We start from the raw sequence: 25,307 nt of genomic DNA, 5'->3' as shown, positions 1-25,307 counted from the left end.
AATCTGTTGCCAAAAGTGCAACTAGGAGTCGTCCAAAATGATTAGTTTCTCTCTGTGTTTCTTCCTCCTCTGTGGTTTCCTCTCTGTGATGTTCACATGTAGCTACATCTTCGCCATGAGTCAGATTCAACTGGGCTCTTTAAACCTTCATGGCACCAGCGAGGACGCAAAATGGGCTGCTGTCTTCAGCTTGTGTAATCTAAAAACACTGGTTTTCCTGCAGGAGACCCACAGCCCAGCTGAGAATGAGGCTGGTTGGAGGAAGGAATTGGGACGGGGAACTGTTTCTGAGCCATAAGAGCAGCAACAGTGCTGGGGTTGACATTTTAGTTTCCAGACTTTCTACCTATTTCTTGTTCTTCTGAGGAAATAGTTGAGGGTCGCCTGCTAAAGATCCTGGCTCAATTTGAAAACAAAAAGCTTTTGTTAATGTTCATGCTCCAACGGGAGGTACAGAGAGGATGATTGTTTTAGATATTGTAAACAATGTTGTAAAGAACTGTTGTCACGGTAGTTACTTGTTTTTAGATGGTGGTTTTAACTGCACTGGATCGAAACGACACTGAACCACATCCACCCTCGAATCGGAAACTTGTCAGACTCATAGAGGAGAATGATCCGTGTGACACCTGGAGGCTGTTTCATGCTACCCAACGTCACTCAGTAGACCTGGGTGCACACCAATGACAACTCTTTATCCTGAGCCAGACTGGATGGTTTTTACTGTCTGAAACGTCAAAGTAATGTGATGTGCATCCAGTTGTTATATATCCAGGCCCGCCCCTCCCTACACGCAGAACATGCGCTGTGCGTAGGGCCCCGCGATCCATGGGGGGCCCCATTTTGCGCAAGTGAATTGAATTTCCCTCGGGATCAATAAAGTATCATCATTCTCTGCAAATGCGCAAAGGATGGGTGTGCATTTTGCCGAGAGGCGCGTAGAACACCGCCACCAAGTCAGCCCGAGGCAGGAGAGAGAGAGAGAGAGAGAGAGAGAGCGAGAGAGAGAGCGAGAGAGAAAAAGAGACGCAATGATTGAAAGCGCGAAGCGTCACCATCTGACCAATCAGCGGTCAGATGGGCCGGCAGGCAGTTGTTTACAGGTAGAGAGTAGAGAGAGAGAGTATAGAGAGAGAGAGAGAGAGAGAGAGAGAGAGAGAGAGAGAGAGAGAGAGAGAGAGACAGAGAGCTTCCAAACATCAATACGATTGGGGAGCTAGCAAAAGAAAGAAAAAGTCCAAACAAGAAGAGGCTCGTGCTTCACTTGAAGGTGGGATGTTGTTGAAATAAAAAATAAAAAACATTGTGGCACAAACTGTTTATGCCACAAAGTTTTTTTTTCCTCCTCCTGCACCTCCTCCCAACTCCTCCTCCTCCTCTCAACTCCTCCTCCTCCTCCTGCATCTCCTCTCAACTCCTCCTGCACCTCCTCCCAACTCCTCCTCCTCTCAACTCCTCCTCCTCCTCCTGCATCTCCTCTCAACTCCTCCTGCATCTCCTCTCAACTCCTCCTCCTCCTCCACCTCCTCCCAACTCCCCCTCCTCTCAACTCCTCCTCCTCCTCCCAACTCCACCTCCTCTCAACTCCTGCATCTCCTCTCAACTCCTCCTCCTCCTCCTCCACCTCCTCCCAACTCCACTCCCAAACAAAGTTTTTTCAGACGTGTGCATCTGTAAAGTTATTGTTCCACTGTTGATAGAGGCTGTTCATTTGATTCGTTAGTAATTGTAATTTATTATTCTTCTTCTTTTTCTTTTTCTTCTTCTTCTTCTTCTTCTTCTTCTTCTTCTTCTTCTTCTTCTTCTTCTTCTTCTTCTTCTTCTTCTTCTTCTTCTTCTTCTTCTTCTTATTATTATTATTATTATTATTATTATTATTATTATTATTATTATTATTATGTTATTGGAAGGGGGGCCCCAAAATAAAATCCTGCTTAGGGCCCCCACTTGGCCAGGGGCAGCCCTGGGGATATCTGATCACTCTCTAGTGCAGTGTTGTGTTTTTATTAAAGAAATAAAGTGCAATAGTGCTTTCTGGCATTTTAACACAACTTTTCTTACTGACAATGTTTTTAGGAATGCTAGTTTAGTTTAGTTCTGGACGAGCTGCTCAGAGGATAAATCTGATTGAAGTTCTTTACAGCAGTGGTGGGACATCGGGACGGTTAAACTCAAACACCTGTGCCTTCAGTACGCTCTCAGTGTAACAAGAGACAAGTGTAGATCTATGAAAGTTCTGGAGACTTTCAGGAGAAGGAGAGCGCATTACAGGTTTTTTTTTTCTGATTGTTAAGACGCATTGGTCGAAACTGAAGCGACATGTTCAAAACTAACACGGTCTGTAAACTGTGTCACTTTTCATTGCTTTCAGACGAAATGCATTGAGTGACCAGAGTCACCGAAATGGATGAAGTCTGTCCTCATTCACTAGTTCACACCTGCAAAACACTATGCTTTCACGGCACATTTTTAAATGCTAACACATTTTGTTCAAAACAGTTCAAAACAAAATTAAAACACAGAGAAATGTATCGAAAATGATATCAAAATATTGACAATAACAATAAATATGACAACAAAAATGCAATTCTAAACAGCTGATGGTAGTTTTCAGCTGAAAACTGATTCAGATGATCTGCGTTTGTCCTCATTAGAAAGTATATACAAAAGGAGTAGCTTCTGATTCTTTTTCCTGTTTACAGTAAGCACACGACCACTTCGCCTTGCTGGATGTAATGAATGCAGATTGTGGAGATATTTCTCCCGAAGCCTGCCAGGGATGGACCAGGGATGTCTGATGACATCAGACAAGAAGATTGTTCCCCAAGGTGCCAGAGAAGATATAAGATGTGACATCTATTACAATCTATGTTTACGTGTTGTTGTTTTTTAGTTTGACCTCTTTTTAGTTTTTTCTCTTACTGTAATTTGTATTATACCCCTGGAATTCTGAGATTCTGCATTATTCTGTTTGCATAATATGTATTTGTTGTATGGTCCTGAAGTACTTATGCAAAAGCATAAATGTTCTTGAATAAATCCCTGCATTTTGGGGTGTGAGTTTAACTGTTGGGCTGCACTGCATGATGGAAATGCAGACTGTGTTAAGAGTTTTGAACATGTCGCTTCAGTTTCGATCAATGTGTCTCAGCAATCGGAAAAAAACCCCACTGTAAAGTTCTCATAAGTATCCCCCCTCTCTGTCCTATCATTTCTCTCTCTACCTCTCTCTACACCTCTCTTTACCTCTCGCTCTACCCCTCTCTCTACCTCTCTCTACACCTCTCTCTACCTCTCTCTCTACCTCTCTCTACACCTCTCTCTTCCCTATATCTACCCGGACCAGGGTCTGTTTCTCAAGGTTTGTATCTCCCCACCCACTCTATCTCTCTGTCTTCCCTCTCCTCTCCTCTCCTCTCCTCTCCTCTCCTCTCCTCTATCCTCTCACCCCAACCGGTCAGCAAAATGCCACCACCTCTGAGTTTGGTTTCTGCAAAGGTTTCTTCCTGTTCGAGGGAGTTTTTCTTTCCACAGTCGCAAATGTGACTGCTTGCTCATGTGGATCCATTGGGTTTTTCTCTTTTCTCTGTTAAAAGCACCAACGATTGACTGTGTTGTATTTGGTGCTATATACACAAAGTTGAATTGAATTGAATTGAATTGAATTGAATTGAATTGAATTGAATTGAATTGAATTGAATTGAATTGAATTGAATTGAATTGAATTGGATTGAATTGGATTGAATTGGATTGAATTGAACGTTTAAAAAAGCGTCTCTTTCTGATCTGTTGGGTTTCACTGCTCAAGGTGCTCTGCTCCGCTCCTGTTTCCAGAAAGTGGCCCAGATGGACGCTACCCCTCACTTCTTCTTTGGTCTTCAGTGCAGGAATGGACAGAGGCAACTGATTCACAGTCTGAGGTCTGACACTGGGCAGCTGCTGCAGCAGCTCTTCACCTCGGAGCTCCAGCACAGGCCAGAGTTTGCGGAGGCGTTTCACAAGGGCCTGCCCAGCGTTCCTCGTGACTGTCATACAGACCTGGAGGCTCCATTCATGGCAGAGGAACTTCACACTGCACTGCAGAGTCTCATCAGTGGTGAGGCTCCAGGTATGGACAATCTGCCTGTTGAGTTCTACAAAATCATCTGGGACGATCTTCTCCTGGTTCTCAGCAAACATCTCAGCAAAGGACAGTTCCCTCTGAGCTGCAGGAGGGCAGTGATCACTCTGCTGCTTGACAAGGGAGACCTGTGGCGTCCAGTGGGGTCCAATGGCCCTGCTCTGCACTGACAACAAACTGCTGAAAACTGCTGTCCAAAGTGCCACAAGGCTGAGAAAGGTGATCATCGTTTAAGTTATCGGCCTATGCGGACAACAATGTTTTGAATTTAAAAAATACATTTTTAACTTATTGTTTTGAATGATAAGTATTAGTAGTAGTAGTAGTAGTAGTAGTAGTAGTAGTAGTAGTAGTAGTAGTAGCATTATTATTATCATTATTATCATCATTATTATTATCATTATCATTATTATTGTCATTATTATTACTTACATTCCAATATGCTCTGGCTCAGACAATAAATATACCCCTGAATTTGCAATATATAATACAATATACCTTTAAAATTCACAATATCCAATACACTATACATTATACCTCTGAAATGTGCAATAAATAATACAATATGCCCCTGAATGTGCAATATATAATACATTATACTCCTGAAAATGCTTTTTCCTCAGTAGTTTTTCTTTTTTTAAGAATTAAATACAATTTTTAAGGAAACAAAATCGTAACTGGAGAGCAACACTAATGAATCCCTTCACTAATGTTTCTCACTTAGCATGTTGTAATGGAGATTAATTAAAATAATAAAGTATGCCTTTAGTATTACAACACTAGCTGTCCACAGCCATTGAAAACAATAATTTATAATGTGATTAGTGACACTGAACTTCGGTGGGGTACAGTGTGGTTTAAACTCTGAGTGGTGTACACTCATACTTTGAAAACCCCTGCCTTGCCATTTTGTTATTGAATGGACAAAACAAAAAAAGATAATTAATTGATTGTATTTATGGTCAAAGCATGTATATAGGTTGTGGTTTGCAAGGTTGTGGCCTTGCATCTCTTTCTGTGTGGAGTTTGCATGTCTCTTGGCTTTTCACCAGGCTAAACACTGCTCCTGCTTAATTCGTTGCCATTTTATTGCATTCTTGTTTTCTATTGGGGTTTTTTTTACTGATTGCACCTCATGTTTTTCGATTTTTTTTGTGTGGCTATTTACAGTATATGCATGTATCTATAGTTCAGCTGTGGTTGTATTTAAAATGCTCTAAAAAATAAAGTTGCTGTGTTTGCTCTGTCCAGTTCCAGTACCTTCACCTGCTGTTACTGGGACTGACTCCTGAATGAAACGAGAATAGAATATCTTCATTGTCACTGTAAGTTCAGCGAGCAATTAGATCAGTGTTGGAAATCTTAAAACTTATTGGTGCATTGGATAGAAAGTGAAACATTTATAAGAGTCATTCAGAGTAATGAAGTCAGAAGGGGGGGGGGGGGGGGGTGCAACATGTTCGTGCAATAAAAATTATTGTGTAAAATTGTAAATTTGGTGGTTCGGTAGATGCATTTCTGCTAAAGTTAAAAAATAAATAAATAAATAGGCAGAAGCACTGCGTTCCACTTGTTTTGCTCTTTGCATAGACATAAGAGGTTAAAAGCGGTCGCCATCCTCCCTCTGTTATTGGTCCAAACGCCCCCGGGACGCGCTCGTGGCTCCGGCGCGAGTCTGACTCCGCCGCAGTTCTGTCTGCTGCCTCGCCGCGTCCGCGCGCACATCCCCGGACTGTCCTCGCCGACCACCGTCCGCCCGCCGCCCGGAGGACTCCCGGAGCGTCTCCAGGCTCGGCTCCCGGTAGGCGTTGCCTCGAACGTGAAGCCGGGTTTTTTTTTTCTTCTTCTTCTTCTTCTTCTTCTTCTTCTCTTTTTTCCCCCCCCTCCTCCATCCTTTCGGCAGCCGTCAGTGAGATGTTCTGCTCCTGCCATGGCCAGAGCGCTGTTTCCATGGGGGGTCCTCAGAAAGCCTCTGTACGTCCAGGTAAGCTTCTGGGAAATCCCTCTTCTCTCTGAGTGCAATTAGACTCCGGCGCGGCGCGGCGCGGCGCGGCGTGGCCGCTGTCACCGAGGCTCGTCCAACGTCACGTTTCCGTCGTCACACGCTGCTGGGTCGCGTGCGGATTGCTGGTCCTTTGCAAGAATGCGGGGTTTTTTTTTCTTCTTTTTTTTTTCTTCCCCAACGGAATGAGAGAGAAAGTCACTTGATGCTCGACAGGGTTTCATCCTCGACATCCCTGTTGCTTTAGCAACCGCTTCCATCATGCCTCCCGCCGCTCGTGCAGCCGCACATCGAAAAGTTTAACATCAGCACACATCGCTGCTGCTGCTCATACATAGTCTGTACATGTCAGGGCATGTGTGCAAACTCTGGGCTGCTTTACTTCTTGGAACTGTAAATGAAAAATACATGTATGTTTCACATACAAGAAAAAAAATTCTGTATAATTTCGTTGCAAGTTTGTGCTGGATGACATAAACATTCACCGCAGATTGTTGCTGTTTTTCATCCGATAAAATGCAATAGAATAGAAATACTTTATTAATCCCAGAGGGAAATTCTTTAATTATACCAATGGCTGCCACATGTAAGGTGCACTATCCATTCAGTGGGAGGGGCGTCTTGCTCAAGGACACTTCAAGAATGAATGGGGAATCGAACCTGCATTCATCCGATTGAAGCATCAGACCAGCATGAAGCAGCGTCGATCGGCAAAAATCACAATAAACCAGCTCCAGATGAGCAAAGAGGATAAACCAGCATATGAATGAAAAAGATTGTGATCAATGTTGAGTGTTTGTGTGTTTTTAACTTCCGATCACCTTCAGGGAAACTTTGGGAAAAACAACAAGTAACACTCTGATGTGAGTGAAATGAGTTTAGAATAATTCACAAGTAGAAGAGAACTGGTGGGGAAGCCCCTCAAGGACACGTCGAGGTGTCGGGAACCCACATGCAGACTCAAGTCACAAACACACAGTCAACTTCACCTGAAGCGAAGCGACGAGGGCTTTTATTCCTCTAATCTGAGACGCTCAGCTGAAGTCCTTTGTTGCCCTGATTTTTTTTTGGGGGGGGGGGGGGGGGGGGGGACAGTTGTGTCTCAGCTGCTGCCGCTCGCTCACTTCTTCCTGCCTGTGCAGAGACCAAATCCTGTCAAGTGCGGTAAAGGAAGGAAGAGAGACGGCTGGTCCCGAGGGACGGCCGTCAGCGCCGTTCGGTTTTCTAGGCCACCGCAGCCTTCGAGTGACAGCCGAAGAAGTATCATTTACTGATCCTCGAAGAGAGAGGCCGTTTCGTCTGAACCCACCCTCCCTCTAAAAATAAATAAATAAGTGAAACCTGTTTATGTTGTATTTTTAGCTTCACATTTTGCAGTGAACTGTGTCAAACCAGAAGGTCTCAAACTGTTTCCACATGAAGCCGTGTCCAGTGGGGTCAATGCTGCACACGCAGTCTCCACACAGACACCATGAGCAGCCTGCTGTCGGTCAAACTCCACAACCAGGAAGAAATGAGCCTGAGGCGTGTCTGGAGTCAACATGGACCTTCATCTGAAGGAAAGTGACAATTGATCGTTCTTGCGTTTTCATTTCAGAAATGTCTGTTTACACAGAAGCGGATGAAGTGTTCATGTTGGGCCACTAGTGGGTGCTGTTGGTGGTTTGTGTAATGAAGAGAACAATGAACATTAACAACCCCTAGTGCATGTTTTTGAACTGTGGGAGGAAACAGTATGTGAACCCACAACCATCTTGCTGTGAGGCGAGAGTGCTAGCCACTGCGCCATCGTTAGCATTGTCCATCTACTCACGCATGTGTGGAACAACTACCGTATAGTTACAAATAGAAGAGCACCTCCTTTTTTCAAAGATGTGGAGCACGTGAAGAAAGAATAAACCTCACTACTTGATGAAGTAGGATATTTTTGCAGTGGGTGCAAAAATGCAGAAGCAGCAATGAATTTAAGATTTTTTCAATTTTTTTAATTCTTAACACCGCTCCGCCCGGGGCTGGGTTTGTGCATCGGGGGGCACAGCCGCCCCGTCGCCTCCCCTTCTGGTCCATCTCACCAGGTCCTCGTCCCAACATGTCCGTCACATGGGTCTCTCGCCGGGCGGTGTCCACCGTCAGCTGGAAGCCGGGTCGGCCCCTTTTCACGGTCATTTCAGTCTGAACACCATCTTTCAACACTTGTCACTGCAAATATATCCTCCTCTTTGTGCTATTCAACAGCACGCTCTAGTTCTTCGCCGATAGCAAGCTTCCAAAAATTGCCCCTGCGCGGTTTGCAAAAATATTTCCATGTCGATAAAAGCACATTTAATTACCATATTTTACAAAATGTTTAAAAAATTGAAAGGTTTTGAAGTTTTGCACACATGTTCTATTTCACCAGTACATCTGTTGAAGCACAGACAAGATATATTGACCTGTCGCACATTTGTAACATGAATTTCCCCGTATCATTTAATTCACTGTTATGTTGAAGAACTGCCAGATATTGAGAGCTGGAGGTAAATCATGATTAGAAAGAACACATTAAGTCAAGGGTATATATATATATATATATAAGATTTATGTAGCACTCCAGCTCTCTCAAGGTAGATTAGGGCTACGTTTATATTTAGAGAGTTTGATAAAAGAAAATGTAATGCATGTTATTAAAACAAAAGTCTACAGTCTGCAATGGTTACATATATAAAAATCTTATCATGGCTTTTAGGTCTACATGCTCAGAGTCACAAAAACTGAGCTTTTAGTAGAAAAGCCCCCGAAGTGGAACTTTCTGAAAACGCGGCAACTCTGTCCATACAAATGTCTGTCTACTCATATTGTATATGTTTATAGCTCATTATTCTCTGCACAACTGTGTTTGTGGTTTCATTATGACAACAAACAACAGCACCCACTAGTTGCCCAAAATGAAAACTACATTGTCTTTTTGTATTTTCGGCTTTTTCAAGACAACGGACATAGTTTTCAAAACCTTGCCATGTGATCGTGAAACTTTTCTGAAGTGAAAACACAAGAAGCTGCGTCACTTGATTCACTGTGTAAACGGGACCAACGGCTAATTGGCTAAAGCTACGCCCATCGTACATACATACACATATTTATGGTTGAATTGAGACTATGAATGCATTTTGTAATTTATTTAAGTTTGTTGTAGGGGTTTTGGAAGCTGAAAAGTTTGCACAGAAGGGTAAAAACTTACAATGTCTTTTTTTTGTGTGTGTCTTTTTTAATGACCAATCATCGACATGAAAGAATAGTTAGCTTGATATTAAGGACGTATTAAGTATTCTTTTAAGAAAATACAAACTCCACACTGGAAACTTCTCTTACCACGAAAGCAGCAAAGATTTCTGACACATAGCCCCTTCTTATATCAGAGGGAGTTTCCCTGCCACGAGGCTGCACGCAGCCTTTGCAGGATTACATTTGTTGCACTGGGCATCAGGGAGTGAGAGTCTGAGCTTCATAACAGAAAGCAAACGCTAATAAAGTGTGACATTCTAATACTGTACATAATCAGAATAATGTTGCAGTATCGAGTCAGCATGAAAATACGAGTTTATCTTTGTGTGCGGGGGTGGAGGTGGTGTGTGTGATGGGGATGAGGGTGTGTGTGTGTGTGTGTTTGTCGGCTGTCTGAACTGTGATGAGTCAGATCTTGGTAGTGTGTGTGTGCGCAGACAGTGTGGCATCGTTCCTTCCTTCAGAGACCCTGCAGGGAAAAGTGGAGAGTGACACAGAGCTGTTGCAGGCACTCTCTCAGGCGACGCTTCACTCTGCTCACTCTTTATAGGTATGGGGGGGGGGGGGAAATTATGTCAATTATTAAACCAAGAGGATATAGAAAAACTATTTCGAGAAATAATTACCCTTTCTGAGTCTGTGGATGCATCCATCGCTGTAGGAACCTTTTTTTTTTGTTTTAAGTTTCATTGAGATGTGTGTTGGTGTAGAATTTGTAATACAAGTGAACTATTTAATCAATTAAAATTTGCCATTATCATGACATATTTGTCATTGGAAAGAATAACTGAGTGAGGATGACATACAGGAAAAAGCAGCTGCAGCACAGGAAGTTTGAAAGAACTGAGACCACAACAGTCATTCTTGAGATATTCAGACTCTGAACCGACAGTGATGCTTCACAGCAGTCCGAAATATCATATGTGGTCCAGAAAGCCATGTTAGAGCCCCATATGTACCAAAATGTAATACAATATAATGTAATGAAACCCAAACTGTAATAACTGGTCAATAATGTAAAAAGATTTAACAAGAATTCAAATGTGACCTTAATATGTTTAATGCTGATACATTATGTTTACTGATGATTGGACAAATAGATTACAGATTATAGAGAACAGGGGAGTATAAATTACTTGAGCAACAGCAATCATACATAGTTACCATAAACTGTTTATAGATACACGTGTACACAAATAGTCTAATAGTTTAAATACAGGTCCAATCCATAAATCATTCACTCACTTTTGAAGTAATGAATTTATCACAATATTAGGGGAATGTGATTCTTTAACAGCAGAGAATAGTCCCCTTTGAGTTGCAGTGGGAGAAACACTGTTGTTATAGATCTTTTATTTGTTGTACTTTCAAATATAGAGGTCCAGTTCCTGCCATCATGGCCTGGGGTTTACTTGAATCCACACGGACTGGTCTCAGAACAGTCTGGCCCACGTAGGGTTTGGGATTCAAAAGTTTAGCGCTTGGACACGTCAACACGTAGACGTGCTTTTAGGCAAGACACTGGACTCCAAGTTGGTCCTCATGAACGTTGAGCACTTTGCATGGCAGCCGTCGCCACTGGCGTGTTCGTGTGTTTATCAAAGGGTGAATGTAACTCAGACTGTAAATTAATTTTCCGTTGTCGTAGTATAAAGGCACCTTGTTTGCCTCATATTGTCTACTTTTCCAGAGTCAAGTCTAAAGCACTAAAGTAAAATAAATTCAAATTTAAATCAATAGTTGTTTTTTTTTTTTTAAGTTATATATTTCTCAAGAGAGTCGCATCCACAAAGCATGATAGTCCCTCCACCATGCTTCAAAGCTTTGAAGGTGTGGTTGTGGTGACGCGTCCACCAAACATAAAGTTTAGTTTGATGACTAAAAACTGAATAAAAGGTTTTCTCTCATCTCGAAATCCAAGAAGGTTTTTGCTCACTTATATTTTTCATTAATTAAAAGTGCAAAAACAAAAAAACAAAATAAACTACACATACAGTATGTGTGCACAGACATGAGTTGAACTATTGAACTGTTTTGTACCAATGGACAGTTCTTATGTGCATAAACAGCATAAACCGACACACAATAGCAGTGTCATCAGCATGGATACCCAAAACTACTATTACTGTTATGTTTGTCTTGTTCCACTTTGTCTTTATTGTTCGAATTTGCTTTTATTTGTACATTGCACATCATCTTTTGTATTGTCTGTACATTACCTCTCTCCCAAGATAAATTCCTACCAAGGGAGAAAAATAAAGGTGAACCTTTAACTTCCTCAAAAAAAAAAAAAATGAAATAGAGACCCAAGTGAAGGAGCTCAGTACATATACAGTAGAAAAAAAATGTTGAGGCTGCTTTCTACCAGAAAAAAAGCTAAGAAAATAGAAAGAAAATGAGTTAAAACACACACACACACACACACACACACACACACACACACACACACACACACACACACACACAGAGCACACGTGAATTTACCAAAAGTTTGGTTTATGAAAGAAAGTGACCGATAAATGAATCTAAATGCTGCAAAGTAAATAAGACCACTGGTATTTTTTTTAACAATCAGCAAATACAACAAACAGAGTGCTTTGAAATTTCATACAAATAAAAAAAGAGACAAATAAAGGTTCTTTTCCACCACAAAGCCATTAAAGTTTGAGTAAAATAAATCACATCCAAGTCTTTGTCTGTGTACACTTTGTGTGTAATTAAACACAATGTTAATGTGCAATAAAGAAGTAGCTCTATCCAGCAAATAATACCATCCTTTTAATTCGTTTTCACCATAAAAGAAATGATCGCTTTTGGTATCGATCAGATCCTCTGTCAGTTCCTGCAACAAAACCTTCATCCAGTTGGTCTTAAAGTGTCACGTCTTTAGAAAAACTGTGTTCCAGACCTATTATGGTCTTTTTCCAACAGTGGCTTTCTCTCTGCTGCTCTCTGATAAATCTTTGGTGAAGACCACAGGAAACATTTGCTCTCTGCTGACGGTCTTTCCCCCGAGCTGCTAAAGCTTTGAGCTGTAGAGTGATCCGACGACTCTTGGTGGTGTACCTCACTCCTCTCCATCTTTTTTTAAAGCCTTGACTTTCAATTACGCATTTTTGTCATTATATAGAAAAAATACAATAGAGCAAGATCACACTTGTTTGAAAATGTAATAAAATTAAATTAATGTGATCGATTTTTCCCATTTTTCAAAAAAGCTCAGTTCTATTTCATCTTTTCCATCGCAAATAGTCCTCCAATTACCTCCATCCATTGTTGAAGGCGAGGCGAAGGCGTATTGATGTGAAAATCATACATTCAGAACTGAACTAGGTCTGTAAGGTTCACAATATCCTTTGGGAGAACTGTGATTACTGCATCTTTCCATGATCGAGGTTTCATTCCCTTTTTAAGATTCAAGGAACTTCGAAGCGGTGGAGTTCGTTCTTTCCATATCCATCACTGATATTGGAGATGAATTCTTACTTTGCATTTCGCCTCACGATGGCAAATCCAATGAATTGAAAAATTCCTTCCTGTCCGAGTATAAATCTGTATAATAATCTTTAAAATCTCTTAATATTTCTTTGGGTTCATTAATATTTTTTTTTTTGTTCATGAGTCTCAAATTGTATGTATTGTGACAGAAGCTTGTTTTCTAAGAGGCCTCACCAAATATTGACTTACTTTAGAATCGTGTTCATCTACTGAGTGAATCTTACGTTTAATTTCTCCATTTTAACACTGAGAATGTCTTTTATCTGTTGCCTTGTCTCTAATGTTTGTTTTAATATTGTTTCACCTTTGTTGTTTTCATATTGATATTCAAGCAATGTTTACCTTGTGTGTTCATTTCTCATCATTTTTGTATGTAAATTTTTTTTTTTTTTTTGGGGGGGGGGGTGAGCTGCCCGAGAGAATAATGTTCCCGTCATCAGTGCTTTCACATTATCCCATAATACTGTATGCTATGACCCACTGGGCCGTCTCTGTTCTCTTTGTTACCGTTTCTAATCTAAATATTTTCACTATAGCTAAAAGTGTTCTTCCAACAGTCTCTGCTGTTTACCGCCAACTTCACATTGTTTTGAGACAGTTTCAAAAAACATTAAATCACAGTATAGTAACAGTAACGCAGCCCGCTTGCGGGAAAGTAACAGTAATCTAATTACTGTTTTTGTTCTAATATAACCTCTTACTTTACTCATTACTTGAAAACAGTAATGGTAAGAGAGCAAAGCGTTCTTGCCCATCGGGGTTCTTGGCTGTCATCTTTTCCAGATTAATGACAGGCAGGTGTAACTTCCATTTTGCCGTCCTCTCTTTGCGTCTTCGGGCAGGATGATTCTTTGTGACTTTCCACTCTCTTTCATTCATTCCTGCTCATTTTTGGATTTTCTCTTCTGAGTTTTCGGGCAGTTTTGTCAATCGACTATCGGGAGCTGTGGCTGATTCCAACCAGGAGCCCCCACTCCTCGCCATCTTGCAAGGTCATCCAGTTTGTTAAGAGTGAAACACATTCAACACGTTGATATATTTACCAAACTCTACAGGAAATGCAATCTTACCAAAGTATGGACTCATTTGTCAGACGTCATACATCCAGGAAAATCACATATACGGTATTTGGAGAGTCTCAGTTAACATTCAGACGTCCACTGAATGCATGCGATTGATTATTTACTTACATTGTATCGTTTTATTTGACTGCCTTTAACTTGTAGGAAGTTTATCTCCACCAACGTAAGAGATTTTAGTAAACTCTTCTCAACAAGTGAAATTACATTGACCTTTTGGAAAGTGGAACGCATCCACGGGTCTGAATAGCTTTTACAGACACATTATCAGACAGACTCTTCATGAAGCTCTCAGTCTTTTGTTTCGCTGGGTTTTTTTGGCTCTCTCAACAAGCAGCCCATTAAAAAGAGCAACCTCTGAGGGATCGCTTTATATTCATACATAATGGATGAATAGTGCGCAGGCTGCAAAAAACAAAAGCCACGTGTTGGAACAGTGAGGCGCTGCTCGTGATCAGTTTCATCCTCGCCTCTCTGCCTCCGTAGTTCAACAAGAGGTGTCTCCAGAGCAGCGCCGCACAGCCTGTCCTCCACTCTCTCCATGTGATCCTCGCGGAGCCGCCGGGCCGTTCATGCAGCCGCTCTCTGACAGGCCCGTGGGCCGGCGTAGTGGAAGGAGTTCAAGCAGACAAAGACGGAGCGCTTTCTTTCCACCCACCTCAGCGCGCAGCCACAGCTCCCAGTCAGTGGCTAATTAATAGCTGTCACAGCAGCCGCAATCAATATCGCCTCATTAGCCCATGTTTGTGTAACTCTCTCTGCTCACAAAGGGTCAATATGTAATCCCACGGATAGAGATGCACTGGGGCAGACTTGGAATGAAAGCCACAATCGATTGGAGAAAGGCCAACCATACATTTGTTCCCCCCCCCCGCATAGTGTTACTCCCATAATGTTTTTTGCTGTTGATGCATTTCACCTACGGAAAAATTGATGGAAGGTACACACAGACACAGCACTTACTTGTGTGGTCACTGCTGTTAAATGTGCTGCGGGTACTGCAGGGTCAGATTTGTTAGTAAAACAATCAATACATAAAGCAGTAGAAATACTATTCAAACAGCAACAGCTGTTACTGTGTACATTTACATATATTAAACTATGTGTTTTTACTGCAGAAAGATCATTTTAAATAGAGAGATAACAGTGGAGGAAAACCTATCCTATTTATTGAAACAATTAAAAGTAAGCAAGAGTTACTATTAACAGTGAATGACACAAAGAAAAACTAAACATTTTCACTTTAATCCTGATAACTAACCTCCACCTCGTCGATGCTGTTAAACAGTTCATGTTTGGTTTTGTTTGTTTCCAATCTTCAGTGACATTTCAATTCGTCTGAAGTCCTAACCGGACTAATTCACTGACATCTTGTTTAAGCCTTTGGACTTCTTTTTCCTCTTCTGTACGTAACCTACTCATTAAACATTTCTATTTTGGACTCAACAAATATAACAAAATAGAAATATTTTTCAAGAGAATTCCCATGATGCAACCCTGTAATTAGGTGTGTCAAAGTCAAACACATTTTAGTTAAGGGGCCACATCGGTCCCAATTTTATCTTGAGTGTTCCAGACTGGTAATATAGTGCCATAATAACCTTTAAATGTACAATTTTTTTAATGTATTTTTTTTGTTAGGGAGCAGAATATATATGATGGAAATGTCTACATTTTCTCAAAAACAAACAATAAGCACAGAAAATGACTACAAATCCAATGCGAATTCAATCTTAATCAAACCTTCTGGTGCAACGTACAGTGAAATATCCAAAACACGTCTCCTACAGCTGGAGCTTTATGGATGTTTTTACAAACTCGCCTTGACAGTGTGGCTTTGGGGCTAATATTGGGTTTCTACCATCTTTCAGGGAAGCATCAGTGATTCCTCAGGTCTCAGTGTGGTGCTGTGTCTACTCTTAAGAAATTTTATGTACAAATAAATAGATTTTCTTTGAAGTTTTTAACCATTTGCATGGTGGTTTTGCCGGATTGACGTCTCTTGTGTTCTCCTTTTGGCCCACGGGGCCTTATGTTTGACACCCTGGATGTAATTCATCCCCTTTCAGACCTCTTTCCCTGACTTTTGTTAGGGTTAGGGTTAGGATTGGTCAACTTGCAGGGAAATTTCAAACCTGCAGTTAAAATATAGCAGAGGAGAGCTTGTAAAATGTCAACAGTCTCAGTGTGCTGGCAGTTTTATTTGAACCGAGAGCAGATGATTGTGAAGGTGACTTCAGATCGAACAACCCTGAGATTCCTCACAAATGATCCTACTTAAAGCATTCAATCAAATCTTTTTTTTTTTGGGGGGGGGGGGAGGGGGGCACAAATTTAAATGCAATGATCTGATTAATCTTTGATTTCACATTAAACTTGAATACTGATGTTCTGTGGGGGCTTTTCCACCAGAAAGAACCAGGTTCTAGTTCGGAGCCAGGGCCAGACTGAGCGCCAGTTCTTTGTTTTTCCACCACCAAAACTGGTTCTTACCAGGGGCTAAACCGGGGCTAGGCTGGCTCCACTACTTTGTTGGGCCAGTGGGGAACCAGGCTGGAGCTAGACGCGTCATCATGTGGGGGCGGAGTTACCGCTGGAGTCATCGTAGACTCCATAGTCATAGAGACGCGAACTGACTTTCTGAAAACTACAGCGAACACGGAGCCCCGGAGAGGTTATCGAGAAAAATATACAAACAAAGCATTGGGGCGATGCAAAATAAGCTCCTAGCTCATTCACACATTTTTTTTTAATTCTCTCTCGGGCCACTGGGGGCTCCAGACTAAAACAAGACATGCGTGAAAAAAACACCAATAGAGCGACGAGGAGACTCAATGTTTTCTGTCTCTTTGGTCTTAATCCGAGGTTCAGGACAGACTAGAAGCAGCGACCCAGATCAAACAGATGAATACAGTCCGTCTCCGGGTTCTTCTCTATGAGCTCTATCAGTGCTGATCGGTGAGATCAGTGACGTAACACATTTTGGAGTGACGCAATGACGTGGCGCTCACTTGGCTCCGTTAACGGTGGAAAAAGAACCAGTTCTTTGGCGGTGCTCACTTAAGAACTGGCCCTGAAGTAGAACATGGTTCTTTCTGCTGGAAAAGCCCTCTGGGTAAACATTGGATCTCTGTCGGCCATGTTTAATGCAGCTACTGGAGGTTAGTCAAAATCATCTGGAGTTTACAACTTTCTGTACTGACAAATCTGATTTCTTCAAAACTTAAGAATCCATTTTTGTTGTGAAGAAGTGACATTTCTGGGACTCAAACCTTACATGTCCCACAATAACCGACCAGCTGGGAAAAATAAATACTTGGACTACTGGTCATATGTCTTTAGGGATGTATCACTGTTTAATTCAAGAGACTCCATCGGCGTATGGAACCGGAGAAACATTTTAAGTAATATGGAGGAAATTGACATATGGAGGCTTTCTGAAAGCTGATGTCTTCATTATGTGTGGTGTTAAAAGCTGAAAATGGATGCAAGTTCCATTTGAGAAGAGATACAGATGGCTAACAGGGCACTGTCTCCCTTTCAGTGCTGAACTAATGTCACATATTTGCAGTTCCCTACATTACTGAATGGTTTTCCAACAGTTTGTGGTGAGTTGTTCCAACCTTGGGTTGAAGAGAAGAAACTGGAGCCCAGAGTATTAGAGAGAGGAAAGAAGATGTGGGATAGAGATGGAGAGACTTGTGCCAATAAATAAATAGGAAGTGAGAGGAGCAGGGGGGTGAAAGCAAGAGGACTCCATCACTGTCAGACACCGAGCAAGAGTCATTAAGTATGGCTGCTTAGAAACTCTCTTATTTTTCACTAATGCTCCCCAGTTGGAAGAGCGCCATTATGGATCCAATCAGACTGTATATTTTATCAGTGGGGGAATTAGAGAGAAAATCAAAAAATGAGGTAATGAGTTGCTGTAGATGTGATCCACACACACACACACTTCACGACAACCAGCAGCTACTGTTAATTACTGTGTACCTATTTAGAAGCAATTATGTTAACATTGCACTCCGTGACAGGACTCATTTTGATGCTCATTTGTATTCCACTGACAAGCCTTGTTCCCTCACTAATGGCCCAATTGACGATTGTAAACATAAATTAGGGGATTGATTTATTGACTTTTATAAGACAGGGATCTCTGAGAGGACTCTCGTGTGAAACTGATGATGCGTTCCATCACTACAAGTGTGAAAATGGAACGCTGAAGTGCATTCAGTGGGGTTTTATTTCTATTGTATGCAAAGACTTATACAGTTTTGTTGTTTTTTTTACTCATGGGAGTAATCTGTTATTAAGTGTAATCCCACAGCCTTCTCACATTTGGACTGGAAATACATTTTTCACGCTCGCTGCACTGCAATTCGTCTTGTTCAGCTCTGAGTTTACAGTTTGTTTATTACCTTCGCGAACAGAAGTTGTCCAAGACGGTTATGTTTTTGTCTGCATTAATTTATTGATTTGTTCGTTTGTTTATTGGTTTATTTGTTTATTTATTTATTAGTTTATTGTTTTGTATGCATGTTTGTATTTTACTAACTTTTGGGAAAAACTGCTCCCAATTCCATAAAATCTTCCAGGGATGATTTGTCTTCATCCAAAGACCAATCGATTAGATTTGAGAACATTAACTGTGAACTCTTTCTTAATGAATCCCCCAAAAAACCCATACAAAAGGTTTGGGAGAGGCACTTCATGGAGGTCAAAGGAGATCAGCATCTGTTGCCATGGAGATGCTCGCTGCTCAGTGTTTCACACAGTGATGTTGCTACCTGACCTGGCTAGTTAGCCTTGATATGAGCTAACGGCTAACATGCCAGTGATGATAACTCTGTTCCGCAAACAAATGTGGCGTTGGCGAAGGTTTGCGTTCTACCGAGTGTCGCTCTAGTTTAATATCAGCGTTGCTCCAATTTGTGTTTTTGACAAGCCTGCTCGCCTTCCCGATAATTATGAATAATCTTCAATATTTAAATATCCTTAGTCACTGTTTTGGCTTTCGGGCACAAAATCTGATTGACTTCCATTAGCGTTATAAACATTATCATTAATTTGTTTAAACTGCTCCTCATGTACTTCTGTCTCTCCCGGTGTGGTTGATGTGATATCTCCGGGGATCAGATCACATCTTGAGGTCACTGTGACTTTGTGTTTATCTCTAGAACACCTTGAGGGAATTCCTTCAAATTTAACACAAAAAAAATGAATAAATAAAAAATGAGTGTGAACCTCAATTCACACCATTTGAGTGAATGAAAAACCCAGAAGAACAGTTTCTGTCAGCATGAACATTATAAAACACTGATCATCTCCTGTTATTTTTTTGTGGTATCTGTTAGAAGTGGGACATAGTAGTTAACAAATGACCATTTTGTGATCAAACTAAGCTGAGGTGTTGAAATGGGTTGCGGTGGACAAGTGGATTTGAGACCATGATTGCTAATGACGAACTCAGGGCAGCTGCAAAAACAAACCTGCTGTGTGCTCCCGTTCGGCTGTGGTCAAAAAGCATCAGAAGTTCAGAGGAGACAATGTTTCAGGCTGTCGATGCTCACTGATGCTCACACAATGTTGTCTGATCAAACAGATGAACGACTCAAACTGCAAAAATCATAACTGGAACACAAGAAGAAGAAGGTCGGGTCTGAGAAACTACGTTTCAATTCACATTAGATCGAGAGGTGTGTGTGTGTGTGTGTGTGTGTGTGTGTGTGTGTGTGTGTGTGTGTGTGTGTGTGTGTGTGTGTGTGTGTGTGTGTGTGTGTGTGCGTGCGCCTCACTTCATCTAGGCACAACAGGATGCACTGAATTGTCACCATAAACCTTCTGGTTGAGGAGGCGACTGTGTTTATAAGCAGATCTGATGCCCCCTAGTGGTGAGAAATATACTGTAATGACTGTGTTTAATGTGTTCCTGTTCGTGGGTATGGGAGGGGGCGGTGTTAGCGGAAACGGAAGGAGAGAGGGTTGTTGCCGGAAGTTTTGAGGAAGTTGAGCATGTGTTGTAGGATGAGCATGTCCTGTTCTTGCTAATAAAGTGTTGGATAAAAGAGAGAAGACTGCGTCTAGCTGCCTGAGCGTTACAATACCTACAATAGAAGTCACACACACACTGACAGCTCAGTCCATTTAAGTAGGCACTTGGACATTTTTTTCAAAATGGTTTAAAGGCATTGATATGGGTATGGCTGAATAAAGCGTTCTGAAATTAAAAGAACGACACCTTGTTTGTTGAAATCCGACAATCCAAACCAGAGTTGTGGTATTTTCAAGGACGCAATTATCGCTAATTAGTGGTCACTAAAACAAAAGGAAAATGCATTAGAAAACTGTGATCTGAGCAAAAAAAAAAAAAAAAGTCATTTCCATTTTGAGCCCTTCATTTGACTAAATTTTAATTCATTTTATTAATATTTTATTCATATCTGCCCGAAAAACAACTTGGCGATTGCTGTTGAACGGAAATTCCATGAAAACTTTCAGCTGGCGGAGGTTGCTGTACATTTGTACGCATCATGTACACGTACTGCCGCAGCTTGAATGGGGATGAAAACTTCAGGAATTAAGTTTATTCACCATATAACATGCCAAAACCTAACTTAAGGTTGCACTTTGATGAGCAGGTGCAGTATTTTGAACCTGAAACTCACCTATATTTTCGAAAATCCAAAACTTTGGCAGTCGGCGACGTATTTACATAAAGTAAACACCGGGAGATTCGGTATCGAGTAGCGAATCAAACATGGCGGAAAGTGATGAAGATAATGTAGAGCTATCCCCTGCATCTGCATTTTCGTAGACCGAATCGAGCGCAGCTTTCACAAAATGATGACGTCATCGTGACGCTGGAAAATGACACGACGTTACGCGAAGATTTCCAAGTGCCTAATTTAAGAGGCTTTTTAACCCCCGAGGAACGAATCTGTGCCCACAAGGACATCTTTACGTGTGTTTTTAGAAGAGCTGGTCATCAAGCACAAGTTTTATCTTCATTCATCGCTTCCACAATTTAATCAGGACTGTATAACAGATGTGCCAAATACATGTATTAATTTCTTTCATTATTAATAATGTTTATCTGGGAGAATAAGAAACATACAGTTCCATAGATAGATAGATAGATAGATAGATAGATACAAATGTTTATCCAGTCCTGTCACGTTCCGAACATCTATACGTTTACATCTTTGTTTTTTCTGTCAATACTTTTTTTCTTCATCTTATTTTGTAATAAAATATTTTCAAAATAAATATAGTTGATACACAAAGACTTTTCAGGATTAATGTATGTTTTCATGCAAATCAATGTGCATTTTTCATATTCAAATTCCCTGTATGTGTGTATTAATTCTTGGCAATGATGACATGAAGATGTGTTGTTGTCTCGCCTCTATATTGACCTGGTCAATTTGTAATTGTACGTCCTCAGTCATTTTTCTTTACTTAAGTCCACTGATAACGTAATACAATCAAACCAATTCTTATGTTCATACATTTGTTTACAAATAATAAACTGAAATTTAACTGATGCAGTGTATATGTCATTGATGTGAGAAATAAATAGTGTGGGTCCTATTATACTGTACACTTCATTTATACATTTGTGTTTTACAGAATAATGTCAATTGATCAGAATGAAGCCCTACATTTCACATAATCTCTCAGTCTTTCTGTTGGCGTCTCGACAAGGAAAACACCAAACAATCTTCACAATAAAAGCCAAACAATCTTCACAATAAAAGCCCAACAAATGTCACACAAGTCAATTTAGACTTGCAAAACATCTTTAAATGTCACAAATGAAACTATCCAATGACCTTCAGTAACTATAATCTACTCAGATTCAGCAAAATTACTATTATAAATCAGTCGCACTCCACCATAAATATTAAACACTTGCAGCTTTGTGCAGATTTTGGCCTGAGGAGTGAGTAAAAGAGCAAATCTAGAAATGAGTTTTCTCCTCATGTGCTTCATAGATATTGTCAGACGTTTCATTGCCTCTCAGAGTGTTTAGATTAATGCAAAGGCCACATATGCAAAAGATAAAGTATAATTTTCATAGTAAGAGCAATGGTTTGGCCACAGAATGGAAAGAGTAACGCTGAATGTCCCTCCAGCAACAAGAACAGGTTTAATCTTTCTGATGATCTCTGTCAGGATTCATGTTGACACATTCACTGAGGAGGTTTTTCTATTGAAACACAGGAACATTTACCAGACGAGTTTAAACAGGACGTGACATGCTCATTTAAAAAAATACAAATAAAAACACCCACAGCTTTGTTAAAGTGACTTTTAGTATTTACAGTAAAATCAACCTTTATCTTTTTTTAAACAGGTAATTCATGCAGCCTCTGTTAAAACGTCTTTACTGAGTGTTTCTGTAAATCCTTCTTTCATTACAAGCCCATTTCCCCACACCCTGGTTCGGTTCTGGAGTGACACCAGTAAATTAGAGTTTTCACAAACCTGCTCAACTGCTGAGGGAAGTTTGATTAAATGCATGAGGGAGGAAGAACCTGCAGGCTCAGTGGCATTTTATAGAGAAAGTTACCAATAAAGATGTAAAGACTGTCTAGTGTCTTCAGAAAGAATGAATCCCAGAGACTGTTTACTTGTTGGAGGAAAGTTCTGCCACTCAAACCTTCAACCCTCATGCCGGTGCAATCCTACCTTTGGTCCACTGTAACTGATGAATTATCAAATAATCTGGGTGAACTATGGATTGACTGTTTGTAGGCTTTGTAGGTTTGTAGTATTTCAATCTTCACTTATTTCTTCACTGATTCGCCAGAAATCACAAAAAAAAAAAAAAACACCGGACTATGTCAGTGTGGAAATGTATCTTAACAAGAACATCCAGACGAAGATACAGATTCCCACTGTGACAGAGGAGCTGGTGCTGTTTGAGTGACGTTACTGAGACTTTACTGTCACTTCAACTGAGGTTTATGTCTAAAGTCATTGTTTAAGACTGTGTTTAACTGTATTTTCATTTGTTGTATGTTTAAATAAAATGCAGAGACAAATACTATTCCATGGGATCACACATATCAACATACAGTTATATTGTTATAACTGGTACAACCCCCCCCCCCCCCACAAATCACATGGTATATGCCACTTGGTATACTGGCCACACAAGGAGAACATGCAAACTCCACACAGAAGATCTGGACCAGTATTTGGACTTCCTCGCTATAGAGAGAGCTCAGGACTGTGCCGCCGCCCGGTGTACCGACAGTGTTTGAACAACAATTCAGGCGCAGTGACACATTTCAAACATGACCCTCTCTCTTATTTCAACATGTTCCATGTGTTTGCCTACAGGCCAGATTCTCCTACCTTCACATGAAGTACCTGTTCTTCTCATGGCTGGCGGTGTTTGTGGGGAGCTGGATAGTGTATGTGGAGTATTCGTCCTACACAGAGCTGTGTCGAGGGCATGACTGCAAAAATTCAATAGTTAGTCCACCTTTTGTTCTCCACTTGTACATTTTACGTTTTCCGTTACCCACTTGTAACGTTCAGCCATTTTATGCCCCCCCCCCCCCCCCCCCCACACTATTCAGTGTGACAAATTCAGAAAAGGAGTCATCGACGGATCTGCCTGCAGCAGCCTGTGTGAGAAAGACACACTCTACCTGGGGAAGTGCTTCACCGTCAAGCCCAGCAGCCAGGTCAGTCCTTTGGAGAGACTAAACACGGCGTAGCATTGTGTTTGTGATTCATCCAGCTGCACGTTGCTTATTTTTAGGTTTACTCAGGGAGCTGGGGCGATTTGGAGGGGGTCATTAAGTGCCAGATGGAGGAGGTGCCTCATTATGACATGGGAGGCGAGCTGGAACCCAGGAAGGAGGTGGCCTTCAACAAGCCCGCCAAGGGGACCTCTGTGGAGAAGTTCAGAGAAATGATCCTCAACCACCTCAAGGTCAGGATGAACCCTTTGACAGAACTGTAGATACAAGCTTGTCAATACATCCCAATATCCAAAATGGTTTTTTTTTTTTATTGCTCCTGCTGGCTGATTGTTGTGTAGCTCATAAATTGAAGTCTCTTGCTCAAGGAGGCAGCTTGAAAAGACAAAACAACACAATGATGGATGAGAGGTGTTTCAAAGAGAAAACAAAACTGCAGGCACTTGAAGCTGGGTTCGTACTTCCTCCTTGAGGATCACGCTCAATTATTGTCATAGACGATAATGAGCTACCAAGAAAACAGGAACAGGAGTCTCATACTCGTCCTCTTCAGCTAAGAGATGATATCGACCGGTTCTGAAATAGGTTCCATCTGAATTCGCAGTTCAGAGATGAGACTGATTTTAAAGCCGTGCCCTCCCTTGACATCTTTTATTTCGTTCCAGGAAAAAGTTGGAGATCAAGCCAACCTCGCAGAGCTTTCAACCCAAGTATTGTCCATCGCGGACGCCAACAAGGATGGCCACATCTCCCTGCCGGAGGCGCGCTCCACCTGGGCTCTGCTGCAGCTCAACGAGTTCCTGCTGGCTCTAGTCCTGCAGGACAGGGAGCACACGCCCAAGTTACTGGGCTTCTGTGGGGACTTGTACGTGATGGAGAAGGTGCCTCACGCTCCTCTGTACGGGATTAGCCTGCCCTGGCTCATTGAGGTGTGGATCCCTGCTGGCATGCGCCGCAGCATGGACCAGTGGTTCACCCCCTCCTGGCCGCACAAGGCCAAAATCTCCATCGGTCTGCTGGAGTTGGTGGAGGACGTCTTCCACGGCACCTTTGGCAGCTTCCTCATGTGCGACGTCAGCGCTGCCACCTTTGGCTACAACGACCGCCATGACTTCAAGGTGATGGATGCGCGGTACATCGTCCCCGAGGCCATCTTCCAGGAGGACATAAGGCAGCAGCGCTGCGACGTGGACGAGGACTGCCTCTACGGGGCTGACTGCCTCACGTCCTGCGACCTCACCAAGCACCGCTGCACACCCGAGGTCGCCCGGCCGAACCTGGCCAAAGCCTGCGACGCCCTCAAGGACTACATTCTGCGGGGAGCCCCGTCCGACGTGAGCGAGGAGCTGGAGAAGCAGTTATACGCCTGCATCGGACTGAAAGGGTCTGCAGAGCAGACGGAAATCGAGCACTCGCTCATTCTGAACAACCTCAAGACTTTGCTGTGGAAGAAGATCTCTCATACGAAGGATTCCTAGTCAAGTGAGAAATCTTCCGTGAATCAGGCACGAGCACAAAGACCAACTCCTTAGAGGAGACCTGTTATGGTCATTTCAACTCATCACAATACTTGTGTCCTCTTTGTTTTTATAAATCCCATCAAGTGTCTCCCACAATCACAATTATTTAGT

At 41.7% G+C, this 25,307-nt stretch overlaps 1 protein-coding gene across 1 annotated transcript; it reads left to right on the top strand.

Moving 5' to 3' along the window:
* Window positions 1-6,035: 6,035 nt before the first annotated feature.
* dipk1ab (divergent protein kinase domain 1Ab) lies at window positions 6,036-25,154 on the top strand (the record flags this gene model as incomplete). The annotated part of the gene is made up of 5 exons (XM_080506019.1): window positions 6,036-6,104; window positions 23,309-23,443; window positions 23,551-23,658; window positions 23,736-23,909; window positions 24,342-25,154. Exons 1-5 carry the CDS (start codon window positions 6,051-6,053, stop codon window positions 25,152-25,154), a joined length of 1,284 nt encoding a protein of 427 aa, XP_080362145.1. The 5' UTR covers window positions 6,036-6,050.
* Window positions 25,155-25,307: the final 153 nt, after the last annotated feature.

Source organism: Blennius ocellaris, assembly GCF_963422515.1.
Source record: "Blennius ocellaris genome assembly, chromosome: 12".
NCBI classification, from domain to species: Eukaryota; Metazoa; Chordata; class Actinopteri; order Blenniiformes; family Blenniidae; genus Blennius; species Blennius ocellaris.
Note: the sequence above shows the minus strand (reverse complement) of the source record. Positions and strands in the feature narration are given on the sequence as shown.